This window comes from Lissotriton vulgaris, chromosome 3_1 (assembly GCF_964263255.1).
Source record: "Lissotriton vulgaris chromosome 3_1, aLisVul1.2, whole genome shotgun sequence".
NCBI lineage: Eukaryota > Metazoa > Chordata > Amphibia > Caudata > Salamandridae > Lissotriton > Lissotriton vulgaris.
Window position 1 is genome coordinate 166,876,772 of NC_141689.1, and position 19,223 is coordinate 166,895,994.

The window sequence follows — 19,223 nt, forward strand, 5'->3', positions numbered from 1 at the left end:
GTATTTGTCACTAGAGCAGGGTGGAAAATGATCTGAAACAGACACTGTCATCAACTTAAAGCTCTCTAAATCCCAACCGAAACATTATCGGCCTACCGTAAAAGTGGTTGGAAATCAGTAACGCCTCAAAACTTCGAAAGCACCACTTCTAAAAAAATAAATTACACTTCTAAATTTGATAACAAACATTTATAAAGGAACACTTACCTAAGTGTTTGATCCCAAAATGTACTGAAGTAGGGACATTGCAAAATGTGCTCAGGGGTTAGGGTATGGGGGTAAAGATTTAGACTTAAGGGCAGGGCTTTAAGTGGGATGAAAAAACTGGGGGGTCTCTCAAAGGGGCGTGGTCAATGTAATTAAGGCGTGGCTTAAAAACACGGAACCTAAAAGTCTGTGCTTATCATAGTGTGCCGCCCAACTTTTAATTTGCTGTTTCTGTTATTGCATCCAGATATATGATACAACAAGTAACATCATACCTACAACAAGGCAGGATTATTGGCTTTGTCAATGGTTGTTAGTTGCATAAGCTAAATAAGCAGCAACTATGGCTTTTTATATATTATTGAAAAAGCTTCCACTTAAAGCCCTGGTGACACCAGGACAATGTTGCTGCATTTGAGTTTGAAACAGAGAAGGGAGATCCAGAGAGAAAATTAATCTCTTTAAAGGATTTTCCTTCCCCTGCAACGCTCAGCTGGCATGACGTCATGCCGTAACTTCTCCACTAGTGAAAAGTGAGCAGTGTGAAAAGTGAGCAGTATGAGCACGTGCACATTGATGTGCCTGCTGTCACTGCAGTCCGGAAAAAAGGGACCGTCTGTGCCAGGGCACAAAACAGAGCCCGATAGAGACCCGTTTTGAGACCCCCCTTTAAAAAACTGCTGGTGCTCAGACCTGCTGAGACCTGGCCCACTTAAAGCCCTGGTTAAGGACATAGGGTTTAGATTATGGGATTAATAGTTTGAAATATAGAGTTAAGGGTTTGAGTGATAGATGTTAAGAGTAAAGGGATAAGTGTGCAAGGGTAAGGGAATAGGGTAGAAGTTTGGGGTCTGAGAAGGAGTTTAATGTTTTGGGGTATTGGGATAAGCATCTGGGTATAAGGGTTAAGGCTTGAAGGTTACGGGTAGAGGGTTCAAGGGTTTATGGTTAAGTCTTTGGTTTATAGAATTTAGAGTTTGGGGTATGGAGGTAAAGGGTTTCGGGTATATCTGATAACGTTTTAAGGGACAGGGCGTGGTGTCAGAGTTATGGTTAAAATGAAGGGCTTCTGGTACAGAGTAAGGATACAGGTCTAAGGGAAGATGGTAAAGGGTTTACGATGCAGTTAAGAGGTAAAGGTTTGAAGGTAAATGTACAAGGTATGGGTTGGGCCTAAATCTAAGAAGCTGAGTTTAAAGGTGAAGGGCATAGGGGTACATGCTTAGGGTCTAGGGGGTATGGGTCAAGGGTTTAGGATTAAACCCCAAATACATAAGTTTACTGTTACACTTTGAACGTGTTTAATGTAAAGAGAGTTAGTTGAGTCTTACCGTTATTTATCTGTCTGATAAAGAAAAGTGTTGCTTTTCAATGTAGTAACGCGATTAGAAATGTTTAAAAAATGAATTGATTCTATTTCTCGGTAAAAATATTCCAATTAATAAGATACAACCTGGGCATTCTTGTCTATAACCACCATATACAGAACATACTGTGCCCTACCATGACACTTCTGTACTATAGAAAAGACAAGTATGAGAAAAATACAGTCTCACAATGTTTAGGGGCAAAAGAACAAGCGGTGTGCGAAATTGCATTTTTTTTAAACTGCAGGAAATTTTGCGAACTGCACTTGCTGGTGTCCCACTTGAACTGAGAACCCGAGAGAAAACCATCCTGTGCAAAGGTCGCGAAAAATATTCAGCAAGAGGCTGGCTCGAGAAGAAAGTCTCTCTAGGAGAATGTTTAACTGTTCCTGCAAGAAATCTTGTGCTCGAACCAGTGACCCAGAAGCAAAGACCTCTTAAACGTTTAAGAAATGTGTTTAATTAGTACATCTGAGAATTTCACGAGATTTTGTCTCCACTAGAAAAGAATCACCCAGTCCTAGGGAGAACCCCCTTTCAGGATTGTCGTGACTTGTTAACTTCCTTGTAACCCAGCACCTAAAGAAAATAAATGAAATATGCAGTACTTTAAACATGTCTGAATGTCCCTGATCCAACATTTAAGACTCCAGTCACAAAACGTCTTATGGTTGCAGTTCCCAAGCCCTGCTACACTTCACGCAATCTGGATCTTGGCATTGGTTGATCCCAAATCCCACGTCCAAACTTGAAAACAATCTTTCTTTTTGGACGTACGAGTATGTAACATAGGAAGCCTTGAACATCCATGCATTACTTGGCCGAGAGTGAGCAATTGTCATTCATTATCTTTGTGTGTTCCTCATGTTTCTGTCACCCCTTCTGTCTTCCAATAAGTATATTAGATAATGATGCTGTGTTCCATTTGTGAAACACACCACAGCGTAAATGTCTACATTGCAAGGCCAGGCAGGTCAGCCAAAAATAAATCAGAGGGGAGGGAGGGTGAGTAGTCTCTGTAAACAGACAGACCAGACTGTTGTCTTCTACAAGACTGGAATGATTGAAGTTATTTATATAGCTTGACCCTGGCCCGAGCAGAAGGGTCTATTTTCATTAGGGGTGTACAAAGATGATTTTTTAAAAGATTTTTGCAAAGGTCTTTTGAAAACATTGTAACGTCATAGTTTCCTTCGAGGACAGCAGCATCAAAAGCATACCTCTTTTATCAAATGAAGCTACATGTATTATTTAATGCTAAAATATTATTCTGCCAAAAATGATAGGTTCTTTCTCCTGGGCAATGCCACTGAACACAAAAAGTCGAAAGAACACTTTTTTTGCAAAGAATTTATATCAGCACGCATTTCCCTGCCTGCAATTAAGCACAAAAGTACAAGAGGCATACATTGCACGCCGTGTATCATTCATGTTGTGTTTGGTTGGGTTCTAGTAGCATGAAAATGATATCCCTAAAACTTAAACTGCTTAGAAAAAAACTTAACACATGAAAATTAAAATTGCAATTTTTTAAAGGGCAGAAATTCGGAGATTAACACTTCTTTGAGGGTGAAAAACCTTCTCACAGCCCTATCTTTACTGTGACTACTAGCACATGTATGCAGTGATATTTTATCTAACAACACTTATTTAACAATTTGTGGTTTTCATGGTTTTAGTGACCATTAAACAACGCGTGTAGCATCAGCGTTCAGTGAGGTTTTTTCTTAAATTAGGCTCTTGCTGAGGGGTAGAAGAGCACTTTACATAGGGCAGGGATTAGATATGGAGTGGTGTATTTACAAAATCCCAGTGGTAGCCAGCCGGTACTTATCCTAATAGTGGTGTCCACACAGAACTGAGCTAGCCCAGCTTTCTAGAAGGTTTTATCTGGGATACGCATCCAGCAGACATTGTAGCATCACTAGCCAGGGAGGTGGTCGCAAACACTGGTTATTGGCCCTAGCCGGACTTGTGGAACCAAAGCCCCAAGCAAGGGCACGGAAGGACGGTGAGAGACGACAAATAACAATAGCTCACTGACAAATCACAATAGCTCACTGACAAATCACAATAGCTCACTGACAATTCACAATAGCTCACTGACAATTCACAACTGCTCACTGACAAACCACAACTGCTCACTGACAAACCACAACTGCTCACTGACAAACTACAATAGCTCACTGCATTGAATGCTGCAATTGGCTTATTTAATTAGAACACCTGTTGCTAATGTGAATTCAAGCATTCTAGATTCAGTGGCATGGCCATCAAGCAGTCAGTGGGCATCCTTACCTGCCTGGGTTGCGTGAGATTAGGGATGCTTGTTAACACCCTTATTGACCATATGTTATCAGGCATTGACAGCTATGAAGTACTCAGTCTTCAGTTCAGAGTAATAACTGAAACAATCCGCATTCTTGGACCCCAGATTGGTGGCCAGACTCACTGGGCCTGCTTCCTACACCAGTGAGAAAAGTGAGGAATCTGGGTTTCGTTATTGATAATAAATTAACCCATAAAGATCAAATCAACTTAGTTGTTGCTACAACGTCGTACATCCTCAAATCTTGTAGAAAATATTGGACTTTCTCCCCACAGCTAGTCAAAAAACGGTGGTCACAGCCTTAGCAAGGTCCAGGCTGGACTATTGTAATGGCCTATATGTCAATGTACAAGAAGGTCTCATTAGGAAACTGCAACTCCTACAAAATGCGGCTGCCAGACTGCTATCGGGCACGCCAAAACAGAAACCCATCTCTGCAGAAATTAAAAAGCTACATTGGCTGCCGGTTAGGAAACGTGTGTTGTTCAAGGCCCTATGCATAACCCATAAAGCATTACATTGTATGGGTCCTAAACACCTGATCCAAAATACAAAATGGTAAGTCCCGTCCAGATCTCTACGTTCCTCGGGTGCCAAATTGATTCGGATTCCATTGGCAAAGAAAGCCAACTGGGGTGGTAGAAGTTTCTTTGTGGGCGCGGCCAAGGCATGGAATGCCCTCCCAATCTCTCTTAGAGGCACAACGGAATTGCTCGTTTTTAGAAAAGCCTTAAAAACCTGGCTGTTCAACACATAAAGTCGAGGCATTCTAATGTGCCTGCAGGGGATCATCATCTATAGGGCCAGGACGCCCTTGGGCAACAGTGCGCTCTACAAATATCATTACATTAACATTAACGGTGGGCAATTAGCAGTTACATGGGAATTGATCACTGTTAAGGCCCCAAAAATAGGACAATAATGTTTAATTAGCACCCTGTAAGGAATGCAGAGCCTGGCTTCACCAGACACATTTTTTTCAAATGAAGATATTAACAGCCGTTGTTTACATAGATTTAAAGTTCAATCATATTGTAAAATGGGGACACCAAGAACTCCGGTACAAGGTCCATGTGTGTTTGCCTGTGTTCTTGTCGGGCAGTGAAATCTGTTAACTGCCCTTTCGGTGTTTTGAAGCATATTTTCCTAAGTGAAGGGGCGACTCTTTACTGGTAGTTAAAGCTGCATCAAATGAATCTGATTGGCTGTCCCATACACTGCAGTGAATGTGCTTTCGGTAAACCACGCCCATCTCTACCACATATAAATTCTAGGAAAGGTCTCAGTGCCTCACGGTGAAGAAGCTTGTAATGACACATATACATATGCCCTGTGTAAAGGCTGTACCTCGCCATCCAAGGCGGTGGCGCTCAATGGAGATAAGCATTTTACAAGTATTTGCAAAGACCCCAAGTTGTCGCCTGCCTGATGCATCTGTCTTGTCTATACCCTTCCAGCTCGTATTTACCTCTCCCTCCAGAACGTGTCTAGATTGCGCAAATTGGATAACAGCAAAAAGGCAATAAACAAATATAATTTGTCTTAAAAGGGGTAGGAATATAATCCAAGGGCTCCTTGTGGTGGGACTGGAAATAAACCGATTTAGTGTAAACTAAGTTGGACTGCACATCCCTGGGTTTAGAAGCACTCTCTCTAGGACTGTATGTTATGGACGCAGTTGACACATGACCTCGGCCGCTGAACGGAAGCGGGGATATTTTAGGAAATGACGCAACCTGCAGTAATCCTTTAATGTCAGAGGGCAAGTCGGGAACCGCAGAGGCGCAACGAACATTGTGTGAAAGTGAAATGTTGAGATTCAATTCACAAGGGATGAAAGTGAAAGTCAATGAACTCCCCCCATCGGGGAAAAGTCTCAGTTTCAGAGGGATGCAGTTCAGAAAACGCAGGCAGTGTGCACCCCCTCCCAGCCACCCTATAACTTTCTAGTGACAAATCTCATGAACTATCACGTGTTTATGACTCTGACACTAAACAACATGGCGAGTCGTTATCAATTTGTACACAAGATGGCACGATTTTTTATTTGAGCGTGGCACACCTCGAGGGAAAGTTTTTAGAATCACAGTGGCCCCCGTCTGCACTGGCGTCATACGACATTACAGAAAGGCAACAATGTTGGTCCCTCTTTCTAATCTATCCACAAGATGCAGGACAGTGACTCCTGCCCTCCTGACAGAAATGGCCTCAATCTGATATAAAATCTGTCATCATATGATACTATACAAACTCACCAGCTGTTCCTCGTCATAAACGGAACTGACGTATAACGTAACAGGTGGAACCTGGCTGGCAACTGGAGGGCACACACAGGCTAAACCAGCCCACACACAACAAACCAGACAGTGCTGAGAAGGTTGGAGGGATCTGACACACATTGCTGGTCACCTTTAAAAAACAGTCCACCATGCAGGCCACAAAGAGTCACATCGCACAGACCCCCCCCCCTACCCCACTCCCCCCCCCCCTCCGGCAGGTGATCCCAGATATGCAGGTCACTGGATCGTCTGTCAGCAGGGACATCACACAAGAATAGTTTCGTTCGGGCACATAAAGATGTGAGCGCAGGGTGAAATATAATATCGGTGACTAATGTATATGTTTCTCACTCTGAGCATGAATCCATAAAGCAGGGATCAGCCATGGATACACCAGTGGCATCTTGTAAAGTTCCTGCGTGTACAGTGAAAGGGGGTGGGGGACACTTGGTCCAACACCGCAGATTTTCTACCGCGACCTTTTGCTGGGAGAGGGGGAGGGGGAGAGAGACAGACTCAACAGCCTGGGCCATGATGTTCCATGGAATGAAACGCAAGACTTCTAAAATTATCCAGATAATATAAAGAGAGAGCTGTAGACAGGAGCTGTCTAACTTAACCAGCTCTTACTGCCACTTGATTGAAAGAACCGAACAGAAGTCAATTCAGTTACCGAGTTGGGAGGAGAGCGAACTTGTGGTCTGATATTCACAAGAGATTGTGAGTGAAAACTGGGGAACAATATCATTTTTAGCAAAAGATACACATGTTTTTTCACATGTCCCAGAAAAAGATTTTTTTTTAATTGCCTGCTTGACCACTCTGAATTGATTAAGGCAGCAGGAAGCACATTATACAGAATCTAGCTAGCCATACAAAAGCAATGACCATCCTTGGAACATCAGGGCACATGGTGGACCCACCCAAGAGAATCTTAGTTTTAGGATTTAAAAACAAAAGTTCCAATTTCAAGTTCACCTGGGTCTCAAAGGTCCGGGAGCTGGGCTCCAGTACCAGATGCACTGGATGCATGTCTCAGTTTTCCACTAAAACCATGTGTGATCTTGGAGAATTCGCTCCTTGAAAATCAGTTAGAGACGGTCACGTTGGTTGGATGAAGACTGGTAACCGTAAGACGAATGAATGTAATGTAATGTAATGTATGTGTTCTTGTAAAGCACACTGCTGCCCTGAGGCGTCGTGGTGCTGTAGACCGCTGGGGAACCTGTCCTGGCTATCCCTGTGAGATGGTCCCTACTGGGTATCTCCAGGTGAAACCAGGCATCCCTGGCGAATGTGGGGGGCCATTGTAGAGATGAGGCAAGCTAATGCCCAGAGTTGCCAAGTGTGATCCCTGGTTAGAGTAGGCTCCTAGGCGAGAATTATCGAGTCCGCTGACCCTGGTCCACGACCCTGCCGCGTCGGGAATTGAACCCTGGTCCCGGGCCGTTCTCTGCTTTCGGGTCTGCCGCCTCTAACCAGTGAGCCACACCACTCCACTGTCGAAAGTGACTGGGCTATTTAAAAGTCAGCTTTTATTTAGGCATCAATGTATTGGAGCAACATATAAGTAATCCACTTTAGCAAAAGTTGTTTCCATAGGAAGGGACCCATCTACTGAGGGTGATACCAATCGATGCAGGGGTTCAAGGAAGCCAGGATGAAGGGATTGTTGACTCATTTTTGTGGTTTGAGATGACATCTCAGGTGGTATTTGTACAGAAACAAAAAAAATGACTCAATTTCATTTTTTCATCCTAAAACAGTGCAAGCATACTATATTACAGGGCAAACTTGGCAATACGTTCCAAAAACAGTACATCCATTCTTAGACATTTACAAGACTAACATCTGGCCTCACACATGTCTTAACCATGAGGCACAGTCCAGCATCTCGTTTAAACCCAGGGCCGAACCAAAATGAAGGAAGAAATCACTCCGCTCCCCTACCGAGGCGCAAGGACCAGCTCGGTTGCTGACATGATGACCACGCTAGAGGCATCCCTTTCGGGATTCCTTCTGAGAGATGCGTCTGGACAATCGGGCTACAACTTGGTGTTCTAGTACAAGCTCATCTCCACATGGGAAAAAAGATGGTGGTACATAGCAAAAAGGGGTTAGAAACAGCTTTGTGCATGTCCTTCCAGCCCTGACACCATCAACACTCCAAAGCCCCCCTGGGGTAAAGTCAGCCATTTTGTATGGAATTTGATGCAAGATGCCAAGGTGTCGAAACGTATCCATGCCATTCATAAGTCACGCCCACTCGCAAAGCCAACACAAAATGTGACTCAAACTAAATCACTCATCCTACACCCCCAAAACACTTCTTGTGCTTCCTTGCAGACTCAGGTTTGGGTGGGTGGGGAAAGAAGAGGAGTCCTGTGTGCGGCGAGAGGGCTGCAGCCCAGGTCGAGTTAGACATAGAGATCACCTGACCTTCAGCCCATGAATTTAAGGGTAATCGCTGGGGCTGCCCCCAGCCACCTCAAGCAGTACCCCCACCCCCAATGCTCACACCCCCGCTTCCAGGAGAATCCGGGATTCACTTTTATAAGCAGGACAATTCAGTCTATTCCAGGCCCCTAAAGCTATAAGAATGGTTTGGGCAGCAGGTGTTAGTCATTTTTAATGTGTATAGAATTATGAAAAAAACTGATGTTGCGCTTGTTCCAAAATTAGACTGCGCGGACTGTGAAAAGTGCTGGGGCTGACAATTATGTGCAGGTGCCGAGGACTGAAAACCACTAGCTCAAATTAAGCACTGCTCCCACGCCTCCTTCACAAGAGCTGCCCGTGGCAGACATTACCATGTCACTCCAACCACCGCCAGCCCCGCTCCTACACAAGGCAGCCCCTGTTTGCAGCATGTAGTGTACTGTAATGTACAAGTAATGAACTGTTACACAAGTTGTAGTACATGAAATCAACTGTAGCAATGCACCTAAAGAAGCAGAGGTTGTCTGCAACAATGTGATATATATTGTACTGTATAAAGCGCGCAACTTTAACACTGGTAAAAATCATCAAAAGGCAACAAAAAAATCTTGACTTCTATGTACTCGTGCCCAAACAGCCTTACTAGAAAGTACCTTTCTATTGCAATGTCGCGTCTCAAATAACAAGGCAAGCAGTGCTTAATTTGTGTAAAAAAATAAAATAAGTGGCAGGGCCCTCGTCAGGAGTCCTTTGCAGCCTGCGCCACACACTGTCACTCCCAGCGCTGCCGGTGGCAGTAACAACACAATTAATATCCATCACAATCGCACAAATGTGACAATTTAGTTGAATTCCAGGGCCCCCAAGCTAAAAAATTGCTTGGGCAGCAGTCAAGAGTCATTTTTAATTTATATTGTGTTAATAAACAACTGTTGTTGTGCTCATCTTTAAATTAGACAGACAGCACCACCATGTGGCAGACTGTCAAAAGCCATGGTGTTGATAATTATGTCATGTGCTAGTACCCAGCACCAGAAACCACCAGCTCAAATTAAGCACTGAAGACTTTTTGACGCTGTGCTCAACATGACACATCCCACAAGCAGCCCCACTATTGAGGCGAACGCACAGCAGTCCAGATGGCATGTCCTACCTTCTGTGGCGACCAAAGTGAGGGACAAGCTCTGATTATCTAGAGCGGTCACTGAGTATGGCCGTGAATTAAGGGTTCATGCACTAAAGAAGGTCTACATAAAAAAAAGTCCATTGGTCGATGGAAATACCCGTATGTATTTACATTCGAGGACATGATGAATCTCACGTTACAATCCTTGAGTGAGCAGCAAAGGCCAAGACAACACTGAGCCTCTCTGGGGAGCCGAGATTCGAATGTTGAACTACATGGGTCAAAACGGGAAGAGGGCCTTATCATGCAACCTAGGTAGCAGAATTCACGGCATCTCCACAGTAACAGAAGTCATGATGGACAGGAGAGGACACATGCTCGTTATAGAAGAGAGTCAGCCACCCACACAGTTTTAAACCACCCCTGCTTCTTTGACAAGAAATTAGAATGTTTTACTGCATTCCAACTTGATCAGCCTAAATGACCCAAGGCAACATCTCCCAGAATGCACTTGTTTGCTAGATGAAAGCACAGGGCTGCAAAAACAATGTCCCACTTACAAGGCTTCATCTGAAAACTGTTTCATACAAGTTACCTTAAAACCTGGAGCGTCAACACACTGCCACATTGGTGTTACCACTCATTCAGCTCCCAGGAAATAGGGTATTGAAACTCGGATCCAACTCAAACTTCTGCCCTTATATATGAGGCCCTTGTATAACACACATTAACTTGAGTTTATACCTTTAATTCTCCTAATAGGAATAACAGAGAATGAAAGCACTTCATAAAAGCATTCTGGGATTGAGATATTAAGAAGGCCACTGGAATTATGCGGTTCCACAACGGCGTTTTTCCGTATAATTAAACATTCACCGCTTATTCCATCATCTCCTGCATGATTTGCAGATCTCAACAAAAAATATGTGTAACTCAAACGGTTCAGAAATTACTAAAAACAAGTAGAATAAGAGGTGTGCAGAGGCAAACACTTGACAGAGGAGGCGATTGATTTATTCTGGTGCTAAACTGGTACTAATTGTGTGAAACTTTTTCACAGACAGTAAAGATGTGTTAAAATGAAGAAATAGTGAAATATTGCTGCCACAGAATTTGCATTTTCTGGATGTACCATTTAGATAACCCTGCCACATAATTTGTTACCTCATAACTGCATAATCCCAGCACATCTGAATGTTGCCAGTACCATGGAGCACTGTTAATTGGAAAGGGAAGAACCACATAATGGCTGGGACTCTTCCAGATACACCAGTTGAAGTAAATTGTTCTCCCTTTAAAGTTACCGGGTGCCACGCGCCTAAAGGTCATTTGGTTCTGGGTATGAGTGGCATACATCAACCAATCAAACAAGTTTCCGAATTTGGACTGATTAAAGGGGCAACTACTGCAAATCTCCCCACTGCACCTCACCGGCCCAGGGAGCCAGAATTGCATGACACCCCTCCACCACCCCCACTAATCTATATAAGCAAACTGGGTCTTTTATGTTGATTGCCATTACCGCCCCCTTATTTACCTGTCCTACAGGTATCAAAAAGCCCAACAGTTCTGAAAAGGCAGCCACAGGGGCTTGAAAGCTTAACGACTGCACATTTTAGCCAGGAGTCCAACGTAACGAGTCAAAACCTGTATTTTTTCCTATCCTAAATAGTGGAAAAGCCCAGAGACCTGAGGTTCCCACATGTAGGATTCACTCATTTTTTTTTTTACTCAAAGCAACACACGCACTTGCATACGTGCAGGCACACCACCCAGGAGCATCTCACATCTCTGAGAAAATATGTAAGGACATTCATATTCTGTTCACACCTTTCTGAGGATGTTATGGTCAGGCATGTCTGAGGACATCTTAGGGCCAGGCATATGAAAGAACATGCATATGTTAAGGCCATGCATACATCGGAGAGGGTTCAGAATCAAAGACAACCTGTCTTCACGATCTTGGGCCATCTACTGGGCACGTGACCTTCCTCATCATCGCCTCAACCCTCTGCATAGAGGCTAAATATAAATATCTATGAAATAAGCAAGTTCATGTCATGTTCATATGGTGCATCAAAGGGATGTCACATGGAGTGGGGCCTTTAGGCTGTGGAGTAACTGCTCTCATAGAACCAACATGTGTGCACATTTAATTCTGGGCGTTTTCAGGGTGCGTCAAAGAGGGGTCTCAGGGGCAGGGTTCTAGAACCTCATACTATCCACTATTTAATTAAAAAATTTAGGATCTCGAATTCACACGCACACAAATTGACACATTCCGCTTGCAGGGTGTTGAATTCGTGACAAATTAGGGATTGTGAGCGCATCCTGAGATGTATGACTTATGCTTGAAATAAGATTACACACTGTCCTATTTTCACACAATGGTAGGCACTGGTTTTAGTCTGCTTCTGGCATCTCTTCACTTTGATGAATTCCGATCTGAAGCGCAGTGATACAGAGCGAGTTGCCCAGGATCACACAACCGAGGCAGTTCCACAGAAGACTGCCCCTGCAGCAAACCACTGACCGACACAACGTAGATCTTGTAGCAGTGACAACCAGAGAGCTCTACAGACACGTTCCTGTGTATCTGGCGCAGCGCAGTGCTGTGAATTAGATTACACAAAACGGAGGGGTGTACGTGTGATTGGGACAGTAAAAAATACAAGTGCTTTTAAATTACATATTTACATGAAACATTAAATGAGTATCACTGTAACAAAACTCTGTTATTCAGCGCCAAGAAGCCCCAGAGGTGAACGTGCACTTAGCAAACATGCATGTTACATTCACGTTTACATGCACGAGCAAATGCGGCGATCTGCCAAAAATGTAAAGATTTTTGTTGAACCTCGGTAGGCAGGAGTAAAACCCGCATCATCGCCCAGTCCCGCCACTTTCCTGCCCCCCAAGCAAACCTCATACTGTAGCAGAGCGCCTCTCGAAGAGACCTGACGAGCAATGCAGGCAGAATGAGAGAAGACTGCCACATATCGGAAATGTAGGATTATAAAGGGACCTCGGAGCCGAATGGGAGATTTGACATGGCGTGCAAGCCATCTATTTCACTAGACAGCAGTGTAAGCGCCTCTCTGTCATCTACAAACACCCCCGCCCCCAACAATCCACTTTACAATCAAAGAAACCTAACAGTCTCTGTGAAGTCTGCGAGTGAGTCAGGCACGCATCACAGCATCACGGGCCGTGAGAGACGGAACGCAGGGGTAAGATCTGCACGGAGCAGAGGCAGGGGAGAGGGGTGACAGGGCAGCATGTGACGGAGGAGGGGCCCGCTAGCAGGGTAAGGCAGATGGAAAAGGAAGGAGAGAGGGGTGGAATAAAAAGGAAAAGAAAAAACGAGAAAGAAAGAAGCAGAGATGAATAACAATTGAGAACTAAGATAGAAAGAATCAAAATGAAGGAAAGAAAAATAAAGAAGGGATGTGAAGAAAGGAAAAAAGAAGAAAGAAAATCGGTGATGCGGGGGAGGAGAGGAAAGAAAAAATAACGAAAGGATAAAAGTGATAAAAATGGAAGAAAAGGATAAGCAGATATTGTAGAACATGATGAGGCTTAAAGTGAGAGAAAGTACACGATTAAAACAAAAACGAAATATTAAGAACAAGTTACACAATTCATTTAAATTACATAAAGTGCGTGAAGGGGGGGGCGAGAAAGAAGGTAGAAAAATGTTTTCAAATAATGGGAAAGGGACGAAAGAGCAAAAAATAAGCATAAAAAAGAATCCGAATGCAAACAAACGCAGAGAGCGAGAAGTAATTCTAGAAATGAAGCGCACGAATGAATGGGGTGAACGGGGAAGTGTGATTTCACAGCCCTCTCCCTCCAGCAGCCCAGGACTCGCTCCACGTTTCATGCACACTTCCTGTCGCACACACGGAAAGTTCTCGAGGTGCTGCCCCCCGCACCCCTTACCTTCATATCCTGCGGCACCGGGCGCTGTCCCCCATCGTAGCCCGACCTCCGGAGGGTGCAGAACGGGTGTCCCAGCAGGGCACCAGGCAGCCCCGCCAGCAGCTCCAACCTGCAGCTCAGAAGCTCCCAAAATCCAGAGCCAGGGGGGGAGAAGCGAGCCTTGTGCGAGCGAGCACCGCCCCTTCCTGTAGGCTGGCCCCTCGGCTGCGCGCACTGTCTGCAGCCCCTGCTATCCGAGCCCCCAGCCCCCGGGGAGGGGATCCAGAACCGGGCACACGGCCGGAGATCCAGCGCTCGCCCCCGCCTAGAGTCACGCAGAAATCACTGCAGCCGGTACGCGACGTGCGTGACACCCAAGGACCACGGCGGCGGCATTCCGAGCCCGGCGTCTCCGGGCGACCTGCAGCAACTCGACTGGGAAGGGGCCCGGGTGTGGGTGACTCACCAGGCAGGCATTAGTAATGGGCTGCCTGGCCCCTCGCCCCCCACCCCCGGCCCCCAGCAGCCAGGAGAGCTGCCAGTTAACCCCCAAGGCACGGGCCCGGAATCCGGCTGCTCTGCTCGCCTCTCTTTTCACTTTCTTTGGAAAACACGGCTGTGCGCTGGAGGGAGGCCGCTTCGTGTCAGGGGGGCTCCCAGCGACGACCACCCGTCGCCCGTGCTTGGGAGGGTGCGCGTGGCCAGGAATCTGGACTCGTTTTCAGTAAACACACGATGCTATTTCTCCTGTTTATTCATTCAGTCCGATGGAAGTTCAAGTTGAGCCTGCCGTGCGATGTCAAAGCGCCCACACTGCAGCGTTTTAAAGATTGGGCGCTATAAAACGAACGCTGCGCTGTAGATGCCAACTTGTAAAACAACGTGCCCGAGGCATGTGTCAGTCTCACGCATTTATCCCATTCAAGCAACGCAACTAAGCCCACCGACAACCACTGCCTCGCCACATAACTACAGTGCCAGTCTCTCGTCACCCCAGTGGATCGAGAGTGCACACATAACATGACAATAAGGAGGCTCTCTTATCGCATTTAATGACCAACAAACCTCAGTCCCGGGCCCACACCATTGTGCCAACATCAGCAGTCCTCTGAGCCACAAAAAAGCCACCTGTGGGCTCACCTTCCACCAAAACACAATGCCAACTCCTCAACCCACCGATGCCACCCTGAAGTCACGCACAAAACACACTACTAAACTTAACGCTTTCTCTGTGGGGAGGTGCCAGGCTAGAAGCTGGCACCTCTAAGTTGAGCCCGCAAATCCGACAGAAGTCCAGAACTGCTGGATCCTTGCCAGGTTTACTGGATAACCCATGGCTATCTTTGTTTACTTTGGGGCAGACTTACAAGCCCCTGCGTCATTTTTGCACCCCATTTGTGTCACTTTTTGTGAAGCAGCGGCGGCGTACAAATGTGGCACATTTATAATGTGACGCATCTAGGTAGATGCGTCACTTTGTAAAGCCTTGCATCACATTATACCTGTGTCAGGTATAATGTATGAAGGGGGCGTTCCCACTCCAAAAGCCTCATAGAAGTGACGCAGTGAAATCTACAAGATTTCAGTGTGTCACTTCTAGGACGCCACTGCAACAGAACCTAAGGAGTGACGCAGCACAATAAGGATATCCCCCCCCCCCCCCGCCATGAGTTGCGTTGTGCTTGCAACTCAACTCCAGAAATGCGTGACTTTTGTGCCAACAGATGCGTCACGTTCTTGTAGTTCTGCCCCTTTGTTTCTAAACTAATTAGATGTGCAAAACCTGGTTCCCGCCCTTGCAGTCCCGCGTTGGACACCCCTGTAAAAGGGGAAGGACTGCGATGAGGTGGGTGAGTGTGATGCAGTGTGCCCCACAGCCGTTCATTGAGTGTCCAAGGATCCACATCCCTGACATTTGACCCCGTGGAAGCAGAGCAGAAGTACTAAAAAACAGAAGTGGGGGGACGCTGTCACCGGAAGTGACGTCACACCAGGCAGTGACATCACGAAAGGTGCTGAGCTCCTCGTCCCAGAGAGGCCAAAGAGTGAAGTCCAGCTGTTTGGCAGGGCCCCGGTAAAATAAGTGGGGAGACGCCGTCCACCCGCGTGGTACCCCAAATCGAGCCCTGCGTGGAAGCCATCTTATACCTTGTCTTAGGAGTTTTCGATACTGCTAATACCAGACATCTTTGCCGCCCACTGTGTTTACCAACTCCCCTGTCTTCACTGGTCTCCGTTTAGCTGGCATGTCGTGTGTCATGTCAGGCCCCGCCCCCACTTGTCACCCTCCTGGTAGGTGCCACCTACCTCTCTGGCAGCTTGTTGCACCATTTTCTCTGAATCCAAATACAATATTTCTAGTAAAAACTCTCACATAAGGAAAACAAAAAATGGATAGAAATAGTGACCGTGAAAAAATAACTCGCCTGTGCAAGTGTCACAATAGTGACATCACAGCGGTGGTGGTGCACCCGCAGGTCACGTGCACATTATAATGCCTCGAAGTCATACACATTGGCCTTCGTGTAAACTACTCTGATAAGAGCGGAGGCTCCCATCTACTGGTAACAAACACTAGGTAAAACCAACTAAATAAAAACGCACCGTGACAAATTCATATTTCTGGACTAGTGGTTGAATCATGGCTCACTGTTATTCCATTGTAAAATTAGCAAAATATAAAATTATGCCGCAACGGATAAACTTCAGTTGTTGTAATTTTTCGAAATCCTAACCTCAACACCCTTTCAAGTGATGTTTCTAATGGAACGGCAATATTTGTTTTAGAACAAACGGTATTTTTATTCTCAATGAAGAAGCATAACACCATTTCTGGTGTAAACGTTGGTCTATCTATGTTCAGTAAGAACAGTTTAATGTTACCTAACATTTACAGTTACCGCTCAGTGACATTCATTTAATCGACCACTGAAGGATAAAAGGCGAAGTCAGCCGACCCAGGATTGAAACTAACATTGACAAAGAACGCTGGACCGAAAGCGCCTTTACACACATGTAATCTCACCCTCATTTTACATTGATGTTTGTGAATCTCACGGTGCACATCACATCAAAAGGTCCTTGTGTAATCAGAGCCAACAGTTAACACATTAGTGCAGAAGGCAACCTTTCACCAGTGAAATGCCAGTTTATAAAGCCTGTGGGTTAGAGTGCAGCCTCTGTCGGGGCCCGGTGTTAGAGGGAAGGCCGGCAGGGAGGAGGGAGGGTTAGACTTTGTACATTTAAAAGAGCCAGGCTGGGCTGATTGTGTTTCACTGAGATGCTGGTGAAGATTCCAGTGCCTGAAGTGATACAAAGGGTTCGCAGTCACATCCAGGTGTCCGACAGGGTGCCCACAGGTGGCTATGGGAAGTCCTGCCCCGAGAGCACCCCTAAATATGATTTATAACAAACCTCGGGGTCTGGAGTACATAAATGTGCCCTGGTGCAATGCAATGCTGCACTAAACATTGCACCAATCGAGCAGGACGGCAGCAGCATTTACATCAACACACAGGTGTAAAAAGAATGGCTCCATTCGCATAGATTGTATGTGACATACTTGTGCCGTGCTCCCGAATTCAAGAAGTAAGCTAGGAGTACCTCTGGCCTTGTACTGATATTCACGAGGAAGCCAGGAGTTTCACAAGAGTAGGTTATACCTACTCACACACCAGTCTTTGTGAACCAGGCCTGAGAATGGTCGAACTGTCATTTTACACTGGTCCTTTGGTGCATGTAGAGTTTTGCACCTCTTGGTTAGTGTAAAGTCCAGTGCACAACTGTGCTGCACTACTGCACGTTAATGCAGCTCTAGGTAAACGAGCGAGCGTCATGGGGGGTGTCCAAGTAAAGCACCCCCACTCTTCCAACCTCCCTGCTGTGAGGGAGGCAGGGGACGAATCATTCAGGACTTCTCCTCAGCACAGCATGTAAGTCTTTGCAGCAAGCACTACTGTTCTACATGTGCCCAGTGAATTCACTGGCCTGGATGCGGGTGGGGTCCCCGGGAGAGGGGGGGGGCTACAGTGATGCACTGTTCTGCGATTCAAATGATTGCCTTCATTTTGATATCTTGCTTGGAATGTAAACCTGACTCAAACATGATATAAGACATGGATGCATAATTCAATCCATGCCTTCTGTTCAGCCCCTCAGAGTGCAGGATTCAACTGGAGGCTTCTTGGCGCTGTAAATAAATAAAACAGAGGCTCAGAGCCTTCTCAGACTTCACATAGGCCGGTCATTTGCATAGCTTTGCAGGAATCCCATTCCTTGGTCAACACTAATTTCTAACTTAAAGTATCTCTAACAAGGAGCGGCTTAAGCCCCGTTAATAATTGTGTAAGCAGTTACTAGGTTCTACAGATTCATTAAAATTGTTTGGGACAGTAAGGAGATTTTAGCATAAAAAGATCCCAGCAGAGCCCTGGGTGTCTGTTTCACAGGGGCAAATGATAATTTACACCAAGTACATGACCACATTCACAAACTTGGCTCAGACTTTGAATTAGCTTGAAGCAGTAACACGTCAAAGGATTGTATGTTGTTACAGGATTAATAAGAAAGTGACACAATGCACCAGTGGTGGCAAATGTGAAGAAAGTGTAGTGCTCAACACGAGGATTAAAGCTATCTGGCTGCACACATTTTATTTCAAGAACCACAAAGTAAAGTCAGTGGGTCTATTCCAGACATTCTCAATAATGATCAATATGCAGCCCGAAAGAGAGGCATTTTAACGTTTCAAACCACTTAAATGATAGATCTTCATCAGGACAGAACAATCTGATGACACTTTTAAACAGCACCTAAAAGTTGATCATGAAAATCAAGTTACAGAACAGAAAGTGTTGAAAAGGGTCATGTTGCTAGCAAAAGGACATTTATTTTTGCTCAAGCTTGTCTAAGCGGTAGGTAAGATACCACGGGTGTTATTAATCAGCTCTGTTTGTACAGGTACAACTTTGAGTTGTGATTCACCTACAGGGTCTCCATCATCATTGTCAGCTCAAAGTAAGATATCTTTTTTGTTCCAAATAGTTTTTCAGTAAGAGTCAGACGGAGACATGGTCTCCTTCCACGTAGGAGCCGCCAGGGTTCTGAGGAATACTCGGTAGCCCTTGTTCTGTTTCTGGCACGCTAATCTAGTAGGGAATTCCAGGAAGGAGGATAGGTCTCCAGGTGTGACTCCTAGTTTGTACCAAATAGACCCATAGTTGACGCTACAGTCAACAGAAGACATTTGGTAGACTAAATCATTATGGCCTGCATCCTAAATAATGGGCTTGTATATAGTGCACGTTTCAGAGGTATGGATCTCAGCAATGAGGCCTCCTTGGATGGTACGCTACCACTGTGGGGCAGCTGAGTGGGCAACTAGCACTTGGGATCACATGAGCGGTGTGCTGTGTGAGTGCTCCTTTTGCTGCTGGTGTAGGTGCATGGAATGTTTCTGTGTATATGCTTCGAGGATTCTGATCTCCAGTGTAGTGGTCGGCTTGATACGGTGTTAATGATGGTGGGTGCATCAGAAGTTATTTATGGGCTGCAGC

The 19,223-nt window shown here is 45.4% G+C and overlaps 1 protein-coding gene across 2 annotated transcripts in view; it reads right to left on the reverse strand.

The window, feature by feature from the left end:
• The window catches only part of IL11RA (interleukin 11 receptor subunit alpha), a 648,138-nt gene that overhangs the window by 232,790 nt on the left and 396,125 nt on the right, over positions 1-19,223 (reverse strand). Inside the window, exon 1 of one of the 2 annotated variants that reach the window (XM_086960264.1) lies at positions 13,690-13,820. The exons of the other annotated variant lie outside the window; for it this stretch is intronic. Within the exon in view, the coding sequence (XP_086816390.1) occupies positions 13,690-13,695 (6 nt within the window). The 5' untranslated portion in view covers positions 13,696-13,820. Of the gene's footprint in view, positions 1-13,689; positions 13,821-19,223 lie in introns of those variants that run through there. 2 annotated transcript variants of the gene reach the window in all.